The sequence below is a fragment of the Solanum dulcamara genome, chromosome 9, assembly GCF_947179165.1.
Source record: "Solanum dulcamara chromosome 9, daSolDulc1.2, whole genome shotgun sequence".
NCBI lineage: Eukaryota > Viridiplantae > Streptophyta > Magnoliopsida > Solanales > Solanaceae > Solanum > Solanum dulcamara.
Genome location: NC_077245.1, coordinates 9,236,184 through 9,250,859, shown reverse-complemented (window position 1 = coordinate 9,250,859; position 14,676 = coordinate 9,236,184). Strand labels below are relative to the sequence as shown.

At 32.6% G+C, this 14,676-nt stretch overlaps 2 protein-coding genes across 4 annotated transcripts; one reads left to right on the top strand and one right to left on the bottom strand.

The window, feature by feature from the left end:
* Positions 1-2,738: 2,738 nt before the first annotated feature.
* On the bottom strand, positions 2,739-9,467 carry LOC129904542 (uncharacterized). 3 transcript variants are annotated; one of them, XM_055980099.1, is made up of 5 exons: positions 9,299-9,467; positions 4,339-4,393; positions 3,858-4,019; positions 3,334-3,396; positions 2,739-3,208 (listed from the first exon to the last, which is right to left on the bottom strand). In XM_055980099.1, exons 2-5 carry the CDS (start codon positions 4,378-4,380, stop codon positions 2,993-2,995), a joined length of 483 nt encoding a protein of 160 aa, XP_055836074.1. In that variant the 5' UTR covers positions 4,381-4,393; positions 9,299-9,467; the 3' UTR covers positions 2,739-2,992. The 3 variants fall into 3 exon arrangements, with proteins under 3 accessions (XP_055836074.1, XP_055836075.1, XP_055836073.1); XM_055980100.1 differs by lacking the exon at positions 9,299-9,467 and adding an exon at positions 4,872-4,958 and having other exon boundaries at positions 4,325-4,393; XM_055980098.1 differs by lacking the exon at positions 9,299-9,467 and adding an exon at positions 4,872-4,958.
* LOC129903500 (uncharacterized) lies at positions 4,501-5,721 on the top strand. Its single transcript, XM_055979064.1, has 2 exons — positions 4,501-5,238; positions 5,485-5,721. The coding sequence occupies exons 1-2, from the start codon at positions 4,501-4,503 to the stop codon at positions 5,719-5,721; spliced, it is 975 nt and encodes a 324-aa protein (XP_055835039.1).
* Positions 9,468-14,676: the final 5,209 nt, after the last annotated feature.

The window sequence follows — 14,676 nt, the reverse complement described above, 5'->3', positions numbered from 1 at the left end:
TACGACTCGTAGAAACGTCTACGAATCGTCGTCTTTCATTGTGAAATTGGGCCAGAAAATATTGGGGTCTACGACTTGTGTCTACGAGTTGTCAAAAACTCGACGAGTCGTGAACTCCCCTCGTTCTGTAGGTTTCTCAGAAGCCTGCAATAATGAGTCTCTGAAGTTTTATTATGGGTCGTTTCTACAACGTATGAACTTTGACAACTCGTCAACTTCCCTTGTAGATGTGACTTTCCAATTCAGAAATTTGACTAAGTGTTAGATGCTTCTAAGAGTCATTTCTACGACTCTTAGTCATCTCTACGTGTCGTCTTATCATCTCGTAGTCAAGGTACTGACTTGTATTTTTAAATTTTAGGCCAAGACTCTACGACTCATTCCTACAACTCGTAGGAATGATTACAGCTCGCAATGATAGCTCGTAGGGAGGCTTCTCCAAATCAAAATTTCACTAAGTGTTGGAGAGGTCTACGAACCGTTCCTACGACTGGTAAAACAACCTACAAATCGTAGACCTCCCTCGTAGTCCATTGTTCAGTCCAATTCATCAATCTTTCTCATGGTTTCCGAACTTAGTCTAGGCTAGAATTACATGGGGTGTTACAAAACTACTCCCTTCTTTTCTATTTATATGTCACCATTTTAGATTTCACATGCATCAAGAAACTAAGTAAGTTTACTATTCTACCCTTATTTAATGTTTTTTTGAAGTCAAGTTTTCAATCAATGAATATGAATTAATTTATTTTGATTAATTAATTTGACCAATGGACATGAATTATTTACTTAATTTTTCTATATTGGTCAAATGTATATTTCCAAGGCTAATAACTTATAAGGATAAAATAGGAAGAATAATGTCATTTATGCATTGATTTTGTAAAATGACAAATATTAAAGACCATTTATTTTTAATAAGGAAAACATATAAATAGAAACGAAGAGAGTAAAAAGGAGCAGAAAAAGCACTATGTATCAAATTTAAAATCGACAAATAAAAATAAATGAAAAAATATCTACGAACACATATCATCATTAAAACCTTCCTATTTAATGTCTCCTTTTCCGCTTGATTTCTCCTTTTGTTTGCTTCTTTACTTGATTATTACTCCCTCCTTTTTATTTCACTTGGCTAAATAACTTTATTAATTATGGTTTAAAATTTTAAATTTGATTTCTATTTTCTTTCTTTATTTTTAATTGTTTAAATTTGATTTGGCACATCTTTTAAGTAGTTAATAAAATAATATAGTTTTAATTTAGAGTCATGTGCTCAGTAGTAAGCTGGAGATGTGTGGGATGTCCTGCCGAATCACTTCTCTCTAGTACTTCTTCTGCATATTCTATCTCTTCTGACATCCACTATAGGCAAAATCTCTTACACCTCCTTACCAGTGCAGCCACACACCTATCTTTACATGATTGAACTATCTCAGACTCACTTTCCTCATCTTATCCTTCACGCAACCACTCTCCCCTTGGCCTGAATATATTGCTTCGTTTCTAATCATATGCATACACATTCATCTGAACATACTCATCTCTGCTACATTTGTCTTTTGAACCTGTGTTTTCTTGACTATTGCACGGAACTTCATACACAAAATAGGTCTAACAACCTTTGCATAAAATTTACCCTCAAGCCTTGATAACACGTTCTTATCACATAGGTACTTGAAGCAAGCATCCGTTTTATCCGTTCCACTCTAATACGGTGCGTGAATTAAAACGGAGGGAGTATTTTCAGTATCGATTGAATAAGTTACTTAGAAAAGATTTAAGTTGCATTCGTTTGGTTGAGAACAAGTTATTCCGAAATTAGTTATTTCGGGATAAGTCACCATTGATATGGAATACTATCTATTACTAAGATATAAATGGTGGGATAAATAATTCAAGGATTATCTAAGACCTCCAATCAAACGTAAAATAAAATAATCATGTATTTTGTCCTGAAATTATTTTACCTTATACCTCATATCAAATGAGTTAATGTTAAAAAAAAAATGAGTTAATGTTGATCCAGAGTAAGTACAGATTTGCTTTGGTGAACGATCAACATGTAAAGAAATGAACAAAGGAGTATAATGACATCAATATCCTTTCTGTTTAAATTTATACCCAGCTTTTTTCGTTTTGCTTATTATCTACATACAAATTTCATTGAAAAAATTAATCAAGCAGTGTTGCGATAAGACACTTTTGGGGGCAAGGTGTATCCACTCCTCACACCTCATTTGATTTGTTAGCATCATATCATGTTATCTCTGTATTTCATATGGTATCATATTAGATTTTATATAAGAAATTATTTATTGTTAAACGTCATCAACTTATTTTGATAGTGTAAAAAAATGTATGCTTTATTTGTGCACAAAAACTTAACTTCTGTTTGGTTATAGATTTTGACGTTGAATCTTGATACTTGAAAATTGAGTTTGTGAAGTCGTGTTTGGATATACATTTTATTTTTTAAAAAAAATCATTTCGCCAACAAACCAATCAAGCCACTAAGCAGAGGTGATCCCACAAAATAGCCACTGACCGGAATGGCCGAACCAACCGGGGGACGACCTCCTCCGGTAATCCATAACACAACCAACAATTTAAACACACAACCCACAATACTACCTACAACCTCAAAGACTAATATTCAGAATCAAACATTTGCCAATCTCTTCAAACCCACAAGTTTAGATACAGATACTGTCAAAATCCCAGCAAAACAAATCTCATACAACAATGGGGAGCCTTTTATTGCCTGGAAATCAAATGAGATACAACAAATGATTGAAAAGGAGAAACTACAATATGCAGTGGTAGGTAAGTTTTCATATGACAACATTGATATTAAAGAACTAAGGAGAGTAATTCCAATACAGTGTGGAATTAAAGGTGTACCAATCATAGGAGTACTTGATGAAAGACATATTCTGATTCGACTAAACTTTCTAGAAGACTATGTTAAAATGATGTCTACCCCTGTCTACTATCTAAAAGTACATGATAGATATTGCCAAATGAGATCTTTCATATGGAATCCATGGTTCAATCCAAAGGAAGAGACCTCATGTGCAGTAGCTTGGATAAGCTTTTCTGAACTGCCTCCAAATTTCTTTGTTAAAGAGGCTGTTTTTTCCATTGCAACAGCAGTTGGAAAACCGCTAACAGTAGATCTGGCAACAGCAAACAAGACAAGGCCAAGCTGTGCAAAAATCAAAGTGGAGGTCGATTTATTATCAACTTTACCAAAAAGGATAAACATTGCCGAAGAGGATGAATCGGGGATAATAAACTCAAAATGGGTAAGGATAAATTATGATTACTTACCAAGATATTGCAAACACTGCAGACTTCAAGGTCATGAGGAAAAGGAATGTCGAAGTCTCCATCCTGAATTGGATAAACATTTTAGAGAAGATTTCCGAAAAGAATATACAGAAGATATTGCCACAGAAACCCAAAATAAAGAAGCCAACCAAGGGAGAAGGGGATGGTACAATACTGGTAAACAAGAATGGATGCAAAGAAGGATCAATATAAAAAGGATAAATCAGGGATCATAATTGGAGAAGTGACCCCAGTACCAAAGAACAAGGAGGGAGTCATGGCAAATACCAATACTTTTGCAGTACTAGAAGAGATATCAGAAAATCATGATAAAACGAATAAAGAACCTATGCCACAAGAAGATACTAGAACATGGATTGAGAAGAGCTTCTATACTAATCAAAGGAAAACAAAAGACACAGACAATAACACAACTGTTACAGCACAACCACAAAGAGACAGCAGCATAGCCGAAGATGAGAACCACAACGGCAATATAAGAACTAGAATGGAAGGCATCTTACCTGAGGAACCTCACATACACACACCATGCAGTAAGCTCCAATCAAAATCCGTAACATCAAATCTTCAAGAACAGGAGGATGCCCAGAAGAACAAGAGCACAAACCATTCCAGCATAAACAGCAGCAAGACAACATCCACAAGTAGAGGGGGACAAGCAGAATCTGAAGCACAAGATAACACAGTGAAATTTCAGACTCCAGATTTAAATCAAATAGGGCAAGGAAGGGAAAATAATAGCCATAGCAAAGACTTGATTTCACAAGAAAATCAAACCTGGTGGGAAGCAGAGAGACAGATAGAATATCAGCAAGAAGGAAATAATAATACAAACAACATAGAAAATGAGGAGAGAAATCAAGAAAATAAAGAAAGAACAGAACAGGAGAAGGAAAATCAAGAGCTCAATATGGTGCAACAGGAATATGGCATATCAATAATATCGAAATTGAATATGGAAATGAGAGACCTTGATGAACACACCTTAGAGCATAATTTTGAAACAGCCATTATAGCAGGAGACATCTCTCCAAAGCATCTACAAAAAGGAGGAGGAAAAGAAAAAAGAAAGATATCAAGAGATACAAGTGTTCCACCTGGGAGTGGAGTCCATACTAGAAGGCAGATTAATAAACTCAATAAACCATGATGAATGCTCTTATATGGAATATTAGGTCAGTCAATACCAAGGAAGCTTTTACAAGGTTGATAAAAATGAATCAAAGACACCAGTTTGGATTTATAGGTTTAATGGAACCTTTTCAAGATTCAAACAAGATAGAGGAATATAAGAGAAGACTGGGTATGGAACATGCCATGGCTAACATATCTGGTAAGATTTGGATTTTTGTGGAAGATATTTTTGATTATCATATAATAATGGATCATCAACAACATTTAACCATAAATTTAAAGATTAGAGGAAGTCAAGAGGAGATGCTAGTAACAATAGTTTATGCAAAGTGTACTCAAAATGAAAGATTGGATTTATGGGACTCATTGGAGGATTTATCTACCTCAGTTAACATTCCATGGATGATTGGGGGAGACTTTAATGCAATAACTTCAGAAGAGGAGAAATACGGAGGCCTTCCAGTAACCATTAATGAAATTATGGATTTCAGGGTCTGCATTCAAAATTGTGGAATGTCAGATTTGGGGTTTAGAGGCAGCAAATTTACTTGGTGGAATGGCCAAAATGGTGAGGATTGCATTTTCAAAAGATTGGATAGATGTTTGGGTAATCAACTGTTACAAACAAAATACTCTAATGTTGATATCAAACATCTGATCAGGAGTGGCTCAGATCATGCTCCTATGTTAATCTCTTACACAGGAGATAATAGAAGCATCAAAAAACCTTTTAAGTTCTTGAATTTTTGGGTAAAATAGGAAGGTTTTATGGAGATAATTAGACAAAATTGGACAACTGAATTTATGGCAAATTCTTTCATACTTTTTCATCATAAACTGAAAAAAGTGAAAGCAGCTTTGGTACAATGGAGTAAAGCAACTTTTGGAAACATTTTTCATGAAATTGAAACTCTTGAAGAGATTATAAAAACAAAGGAAAATCAGTTTCAAAATTTTCCAACTTCGACTAATAGATAGGAATTGCATAAAGTGCAGGTAGATTTAAATAAATATTTACATCTAGAGGAAGAATTCTGGAAACAGAAAGCTGGGATGCAGTGGTTTCAGGATGGGGATAGAAATACAAAATTCTTCCATGCTCATGTACAGGGGAGAAGGAAAAGAATGCAAATAAGAAGAATTCAAGGGGAAGATGGGAACTGGATAGAAGAAGAAGGGGGAATAATTGTCGAAGCTATCAAATTTTACACGAATCAGTTTACAAAGGAATAAGATCCAAAAAATTATGAAATTCTAAATCATTTACCCACAATGATCTCTGAAGAAGACAACTTGAGTTTTGAAGCAGAACCTACTAAAGAAGAGGTGAAGAGAGTGGTTTTCCAACTAAATAGTGAAAGTACAGGAGGACCTGATGGTTTTACAGGTGTGTTTTATCAAGCTTGCTGGGAAATCATTGGAGATGATGTTATCAATATGATGAAGGCTTTCTTTTGCGGTGCAGAACTGCCCAGATTTGTCACTCATACTAATTTGGTCTTAATACCAAAGAAAGAAAGGGTTAACACCTTCTCTGATATGAGACCAATTAGTTTGAGCAATTTCGTAAACAAAATCTTTTCTAGACTGATACATGAGAGATTGATTTCTAAACTATCTAATATAATATCTCCCAATCAAGCTGGTTTTGTCAAAAATAGAAGTATTGTGGAGAATATACTATTGACTCAAGAAATTGTTTCAGATATAAGATTGAGAACAAAAGATGCAAATGTGATATTAAAGCTGGATATGGAAAAAGCCTATGACAGGGTATCTTGGGTGTTCTTAACTAAGGTACTTAGACAGATGGGATTTTCAGAAAAGATTATAGACATGGTCTATAGGATTATTAGTAATAACTGGTACTCTGTTTTGGTTAATGGGCAACAACAAGGATTTTTCCAATCCACCAGAGGAGTAAAGCAAGGGGACCCTCTTTCCCCTACCTTATTCATAATGGCAGCAGAAGTCCTAACAAGAAGTTTAAATGCACTTCATCAAAATATTCAGTTTAAAGGTTTTGGTATGCCTAAGTGGAGTCCAAAAATAAATCATCTGCATATGCAGATGACATGATCATCTTTACTTCAGCAGATGTGGTGTCTTTGCAAAAAATAATGAGGATCTTGAGAAATTATGAGCAGACTTCTGGTCAGAAGATTAATATGGACAAAAGTGTTGTTTATATGCATAAGAAAGTTTCAGGAGACATCACTATCACAGTTGAGATTATAACTGGCATTAAGAGAAAAGATTTTCCTTTCATGTACTTGGGCTGTCCTATCTATCATTGTAGGAGAAAGAAGGAATTCTTTTATACTTTGACTCTTAAAATCATGAATAGATTACAAGGATGGAAGGGTAAAATGTTGTCTTTTGGAGGAAGGGCAATTCTTATTAAACATGTACTTCAAAGCATGCCAATACACATGTTATCAGCGGTTAACCCCCCTATTGGAATCATCAGACATATACATAAGATACTTGCCCAGTTTTTTTGGAGCAATACTATTGGGGGAAAGAGTAGACACTGGGTGGCTTGGAAGAAGGTGTGTGTTCCTACTACAGAAGGAGGACTAGGTTTTAGATCATTACATGATGTGGCATTAGCACTCTTTTGCAAACTCTGGTGGAACTTCAGAACAAAACCTACCTTGTGGAGTGAATATATGACCAATAAGTATTGTAGAAGAGAAAATGCTATAGTGGTGCAATGGAAACAAGGGTCACAAACTTGGAAAAGAATGCTAGAAGCCAGGGATTTAATAGAACATCAAATTTGGTGGCAAGTTAGAAAAGGGGACTCACTTTTCTGGTTTGATAATTGGACTGGATTGGGAGCTCTATACTATGTAAATCCAGGGAATACTTATGATGCAAGAATTCACAATGTTAAAGAAATGGTAGTACAGGGGAGGTGGAATAGGAAAAATTGATGGAGGTACTTTCTAAAGACATTGTTGACCATATAACACAGAATGTAACCATACCCAAGGAAGAAAGAGACCTTGATAGACCTTGGTGGATACTAGACACAAGTGGAGAATTTACTATTAAATCAACTTGGGATTTTGTTAGGTTAAGGGGACCACAACTGGACATTTATAAGTTCATGTGGATAAAAGGGTTGCCTTTTAAAATTTCCTTCTTTCTCTAGAGATGTTGGAAAGGCAAAATTCCTACTGATGATGTTTTAAAGAAGATGAACTTTAATTTAGGATCAAAGTGTTGGTGTTGTATAAATCCTAGAGAGGAGACTATACATCATCTTTTCCTAACATCAGATATGGCTAAAAGAACTTGGTCCTTTTTTTGCAAGGCTGCAGGAATAAGCATGGAGAGGGTACAACTACAACAGTTAATTGTGAACTGGTGGAAGGCACCAGTAACAAATAGATTAAAACAAGTATATGATGCAGTGCCATCAATTATATTGTGGGAACTTTGGAAGAGAAAAAATGGTATTAAGCATGGGCATAGGAAGATTAATACTCCAATTATTTATCTAGTCTTAATCTCTATTCAAAGACTAGTACTATATAGAAATCCATCAATTAAAACTATCCCTGCTGAATGGAAAAATCTGATACAAATGCTAGAGGGAGGCAGGGCAAGAGTGAAGGTAACACAAGTTAGATGGAATCTACCCCCAATTGGTTGGTATACTTGCAACACAGATGGTGCTTCTAGAGGTAACCCAGGGAGGAGTGCCTATGGTTATTGTCTGAGAAATGCAGAAGGGAATCTAATATATGCTAAGGCTGAGGAAATTGGGTATGCCACCAATGTAGAAGCAGAAATCGTGGCTCTGTTGGAAGCATTGAAATACTGTAAGCAACAAGGATTAAATAACATTATTTTTCAGACAGATTCCCAAACTATTCAAAAAAATTTGATTGGAGAATGGAAACCTCCATGGAATATTGCAGTTTGGGTAGCAGAGGTGGAGGAATATAAGAAGGATTTGGATGTTATTTTCAAACATACACTAAGGGAAGCTAATAAATTAGCTGATGCACTAGCAAATTATGCCTTAGATGAAGGTCCCCTACAATGTCACATGTTCGAGGAGCTGAAAGTGAAAATGAGAAGAATTCTAAATAGTGACAAGAGTCAAATTCCTTATCTAAGAATTAAGAAATGCTAAAGGAGATGGACGAAAAAGAAAAAGAAAAAAGGGACACTAGAAGAAAAACTAATCGAGGAGGAGGAGAATGAGTGGTGTCTTCACTAACTGTTTGTTTATTTTGCAGGTACACACAAAAAGTCCAAACAACGCAGAAAATGGGAAACAAAACACATGAACAACAACAAATCAGCTACTGGTACAAAAAGAACAACAATGACGGAGAACAAATGGAGATAGGGTGGGTCTACTTTGTGGTATTAGTATCAAGGGTACTCAATCAAAGGGATACACACTATACCTATTTGTATCAATGTCAAAGAAGGCATTTGTGAATCAGAAATCACGAGGTCTCTTCATCATTCAACAAGATGAGGAGAAGAGCACAAACACAGAAAGGAAAAAAAAAGAGAAGAGGAACGTTGCACAACAATAAAATTCAAGACAACAAACACACATGCAGATCAAAGATCCATAAAATTTCAGTTTGATCAGGTTTGAATCAGAATGAAACCAACAAATCACATGGTCTCTTCATCATTTTCAACAAAAAGAGGAGAAAAATACAAAGACAGAAAAGGAAAGAAGACGAAGGGTCATCTTCTAACTAAAATTTCAGGACACACATGCAAAGCAAAGAAGCACAAAATCAGTTAGAACATGTGAGAATCAGAAAGAGACCATCATTTTAGGGCCTCTTCATCATCTTCACAAGGACGAAGAAGACATAGATGAAGACACAGAACAAGGAGGGTTTCAATTAGTAAAGTAGTGGGTAGGTGAACTACTTTATTTTTTCCTTTTATTTCACCTACTTGTACCTTTGTTATTCAGATTAATAAAAAGCCTAAGGGCACAATTAACCAAAAAAAAAAAATCAAGCCACTAATCAAGTTCATGTGTCAGTACCAGCCCGAATTTTTGTGAATAGAAATTCCAATAACCCAAAATATAGGGAAATTGAAAATATTTAAAAATCGAATTTTCAAAATTAAACCAAATTTATTATTAAATAAATATTTAAAAATAAATTTCAAAATTTATGATCAACCGCTAGCTTAAATTTGCAAAACTGATGGACTTATTTTGCTTCTCATCTGTGAAGGAGGAGTAAATTTTGTCAATGAATGTGGTTGGTGATCAATATGCATAAATAGATAGTTTACGTACTTTCGTCCATGGAATCAGGATTATGGGCTAACCATAATAAGCCATGCATTGTTTTTTAATGTTTCCTCATTAGAAGATGCCTACTCAATATTCAACTCACTTATTGCTTCCTCCTTTTCTACGTTCCATTCATGTCATGGATTTGTAATATTCTAAAATTATGAATAGGAATTAATTAAACCTTAACTGATACTACTACTAATTAATTAATGTCACGGTTGTGTATAATCAATATATATTGACTAGAAAAAGTAAAGTAAATCTGACGGATCATTTATGAAAAGAATATTATCCTTAAGGAATCTCAAAAGTGTTGGAGAATTGAAATGGAGGTGAGATTGGATTATTGGTAGATAATACCAATAATTCGGTTTATTAAGATTTTTACAATGACAATGTATAAAGATTTCATATCATCATGTTAACATAACATGTAAATATATAGAATAAGAAATGTTGCAAAACATAGACAACCGAAGTTGAAGGGAAATGGTTTCAGTTGAAGTGATGAGACAAAGTAGTGTGGATTGGGGCAGTGGCGGAGCCACATATAGTTGACACCTCTTCATTGAAAGATTACACTACGTAATTAGGTAAGAAGAATTTTTTTATGTATATATATTACATATTAATACACTTTGATTTTTACGCAATTTTACTTTTTATATTTCGACACTTTTGAGTAAAATAGTCGAAATTTTGGCTCCGCCGGGGCGGTCATACGTATTTCATGGCTCATTAAAAATGTTGGTTGTTTAAAAATGGTTGAGGGCCGTTGTGAGCTATTTAAAGCAAACACATACATTATGGTGTAGTTTCAATGGTTTGGAAATTGTTAGCTTTCTCTAAAAAAAAAAAGAAAAAAAAGGAAGATGCAAGAAATACGTTGAAAATATGCATGACAATTTAATTTATAAAGTTTATCAATATAGGACTTTATATTTTGGGGAAATTTCGCGAATAAACACGATAATAAATTTAATTAGGCTCTTTAACTATAGTTTGCATATTTATGGGTAATGACAGAGTCAGAATTTTGACTAAGATGTTTCAAAATCTGAAGAAATAGACACACGAACTAGTTGAAGGGGGTTCAACATCTACTATATATACATAAAAAAAATTATTTGAACCATGTACAAATACTATAATTTTCTGGCGAATGGCGTTTGATGAACCCCCTAACCACAAGGTGGCTCCACCATTGTTTACGGGCAATAGTTATAGTTTAAGCTTTCTCATTTGTATAATTCGCAGGTTTGTATAATTTGCGGATAATTGAGCTATTTTTGTATAAACAAGAAATAACAAATTTATACAAACACAAATATCTGAACTTTAAACAGTTATACAAATTATATTATACAAAGTTATATAAATTATATTACACAAATTTTGAATTATACAAACATGCGAATTATACAAACTCAAATTGTAATCAATGATAAATATTAATGGCAAATTGTAATTAAACTAAACTATAGCTATATTAACTAATTAACTTATATATGTTTGATTATTCACGTACATTTTCCTTAAATAAATGAATAAACAAAGTAGTTGACCTCCTACAACTAAAATATTTCTCCCTCCGATATTTTATTTGTCATCTGCACGCCTCTTTGTTAAAGGGATAATTTAACTAAATTGTTTATATTTATTCTTTGACTTCAATTAATATTATATTTATGTTTCACTGCATTAATATCTCTCTACATTTATTATTTATTAGAATAAGTATAAAGGTGGAGAAGAAAATATTAATTTTATCTTAATTTTTAAAAATAACAAGTAAAGAAACTGATTATAAATCTACTGAATCAATTATTAAATTTCTCCTATCTACTGAATCAATTATTAAATTTCTCCTAGACCTAAACAACTAATTAGAAATGACTTTACAACGAATCTATAGAAATAAAATAATCAGGTAACTCATGATATGAAATGTTTATGATATTTATTTTCCTTTTTCAATGGTAGAGGAGCCTTTAAAGTTTTTACTCTGTGTCCGTTCACTTTTATTTGTTTATTTTGAACTTTACCACACCCTTAACAAATAATAATTAAAATAAATATTTATTACAATACAAATATTAATTATGGTAATCTTAGATTTTGAAAAATAATTCATGGAATAAGAAATTAATATTGATAGTAAAATAGGAAAAATAATTATATTTTCTAAATATATTAAAAGTGATAAATACAACAAAGAAATATTTTTAAATACTGAACAAGTAAAACTGGACGGAGAGAATAGTGGTAGTTACTAGAGTATTTGAGTGAACCATTTAAGAAAGTTAGGAGTTATGAGTTATAATGACCAACCCCCTATTTAAAGTTTCTCTAGCTATATTTCAACGCCCTTCTTCAACTCAACTGTATACGGACTCTTCTTATTCAATGACAATTTCAGAGAAAATGATGAAAATAGTTTCTTATTTTTGATAGTACATTCAAAATAATCATTTAAATATTAATTTAAACAATTTTTAATCTTTTAAGTTTGTTATAAATGATTGTTTTCAATCTCCGACTCATATTGTTAAATTTAATCGGAATTTTGAAAATAGAAAATATTTAGCAGGAACTAACATTTGAAAATACAAGTTATGTAGCTTATGTTATTTTTAATTTATTTCAAGAGTTTTGGACAAACTTTTGAGGTACGACTTCTGTTGTTTTTGGTCCTTTTTAATTTTTTATGTGTGTTGGGTATAGTTTTTTAATGTTGTAGTTTCTGGAATTTTGACAAAATATTTTGATGTATCTATTTAAAAAGAAGTTCCACAATTTTGATTATACTTAACTCTAACCCGCTACCAAATGATCACCCCTTAGAATTTAGTCGATACTTAATGGAGATAAAAAAAAATGTTCATTTTAAATAAATTTATAGGATTAAAATTACCCTATTAATACTTAAATGATTACCATTTTTGACTTAATTACACCCAAAAAATAAAGGACCATATTTATCATTTTCAAAACAATTTCATAAACCCCCCATCCTTACACCTCTTCATCCTCTCTATCACTTATTAACGTCACGACCTATGTGTCTAAATACAATAACTCTACAGCTAATCTTTTGTCTAGGCTTCCTTTGGGAAGAAAATGTGACGTATATCTGCTTTTAATTGTGTAGGTGGAAGATGTATCATTTGGGGTCGTTTGGTTTTACTACATTAAAATTGTTTAATTGATTGATCCTATTATATCATATAACAAATATTATGTTTGGTTGGACGTCCTATTAAATTTTATAGCTAATAGATATACGTAACTATTTTTTCTATCAACTTTTATATGCAAGGATAAGGTGCAACTTTATCGTAAGCGCGGTTCCAAGGTATCACTTATTATATTTGGAAACTAGAAACTTGTTGATTTTCAAGCAAAACTCTAGGAGTTATTAAGTCAGGATTTTCACTAAAAAAAAATATTAATATGAAAAATTGAAAAGATTCAACCTTTGTTGTATATACAAAAAAACTAATTTTGACCCCTAATAGATAAAGGTGTGTATCGGTCGGTTCAGTTCGGTTTTAAGTATTATCGGTTCAATTTTCGATTTTTAAAAACACTAAACCGATAACCAAACCAATAAGATATTTGTTATTTGTTTTTAGTCTTTAACGGTTCGATTTTCGGTTTAACGAATAAGAAAAACTTTTAAAACAAATATACGAATTCTAGAGCCGCCGTCGTAGCAACTTGCAGGCAGCATCTCTCATCGTCTTCACGGAATGCTACTGAACCTAAAGCGGCAAAGCCTAGCTAAAAGATGAATACTGAAATACTAAATATTAAATAGTATTATATAGTGTTTAACTGATTATATATTTATATTAATATTTTTTGTTTGATATTTGTCTATAAGTAAAAAACTAAAAATTAAATTAGTAAACTATTATAGTCTTAATGGGTTATCGGTTTCTCCAATAACCCAATATTATAAAATCAATACCGAACCGATAACCCAATAATTATTTTTTATAAAACCATTAAATAATCGTTAACCTAATAATCCAATACCAATAAACTAATAACACTTTCTTCAGTTCGATTTATCAGTCGGTTCGATTTTTTCACACTCTTACTACCTTACTAATGGGGAACAAAATTTGGATAAACTCTCTTGCACTTCCTAACTTCGCCCATTATTTATTATATAAAGAATCTCTACATGCTGAACTAAGCGGATTTAGAATTTTTAAGTTTGAGTGTTCTCAATAAAATAAAGTAATATGCAATAATATATGCATAATATAGTCCATGAACCCTAAGTTCCAAAAGAAATAAAAGAAAAGAATTCGTACGTGAATGGACTAAAGATAAAGGATTTCGTGAAAGATCTTCCTTAAAAGAGTTATATATCCCATACTGAAGGGATAAATATCTCATGAATGAACATTTTCAAGTTCCTTTTCCCATCCATTCTAAAGTAATTGGCATTAATGGCAGCTTGCTATACACACCATGATATATTACATCCCTCAGTTATTAATAATAGGCCAACAATCAAGTAGAGGGATAGTGACATGAGTGCAATCTACTTCCTCCGGTTCAAAATACTTGTCATGTTTCACTTTTCGAAAGCCAATCTACCTCAACTTTGACCAACAATTTTAAGATATATTTTTCACCATATTGATATAAGAAGAATCACGACATATTGTACTTTTCATAAAAAAATGTAATATCTAAATTGTTATTTTAAAATATTAAAACGCTCTAGAAACGAAACATGACAATCTATATGTAACTGAGGGAGTATTGTTTATATTATTAGTTTTACTCCCTTTATTCTATATTAACTGAATTTCTAGACCTTTTTTCATTATTCAAAATAGTTGAATTGTTCAAAGTTCAAGAAAAATGTT

Excerpts from the sequence above, each read along its gene's own strand:
- LOC129904542 (XM_055980099.1), bottom strand. The coding sequence starts at position 4,380 with ATGTCTCCTGCTATAATGGCTGTTTCAAAATTATGCTCTAAG. Across the intron at positions 3,397-3,857 it reads GTGTATGTGAGGTTCCTCAG|GATGGAGACTTCGACATTCC; the intron begins GTAAGATGCCTT and ends TATCCAATTCAG. Across the intron at positions 3,209-3,333 it reads GCAGTGTTTGCAATATCTTG|CTTGGCCTTGTCTTGTTTGC; the intron begins GTAAGTAATCAT and ends ATTTTTGCACAG.
- LOC129903500 (XM_055979064.1), top strand. The coding sequence starts at position 4,501 with ATGATGAATGCTCTTATATGGAATATTAGGTCAGTCAATACCAAGGAA. Across the intron at positions 5,239-5,484 it reads TTAAGTTCTTGAATTTTTGG|GTAGATTTAAATAAATATTT; the intron begins GTAAAATAGGAA and ends CATAAAGTGCAG.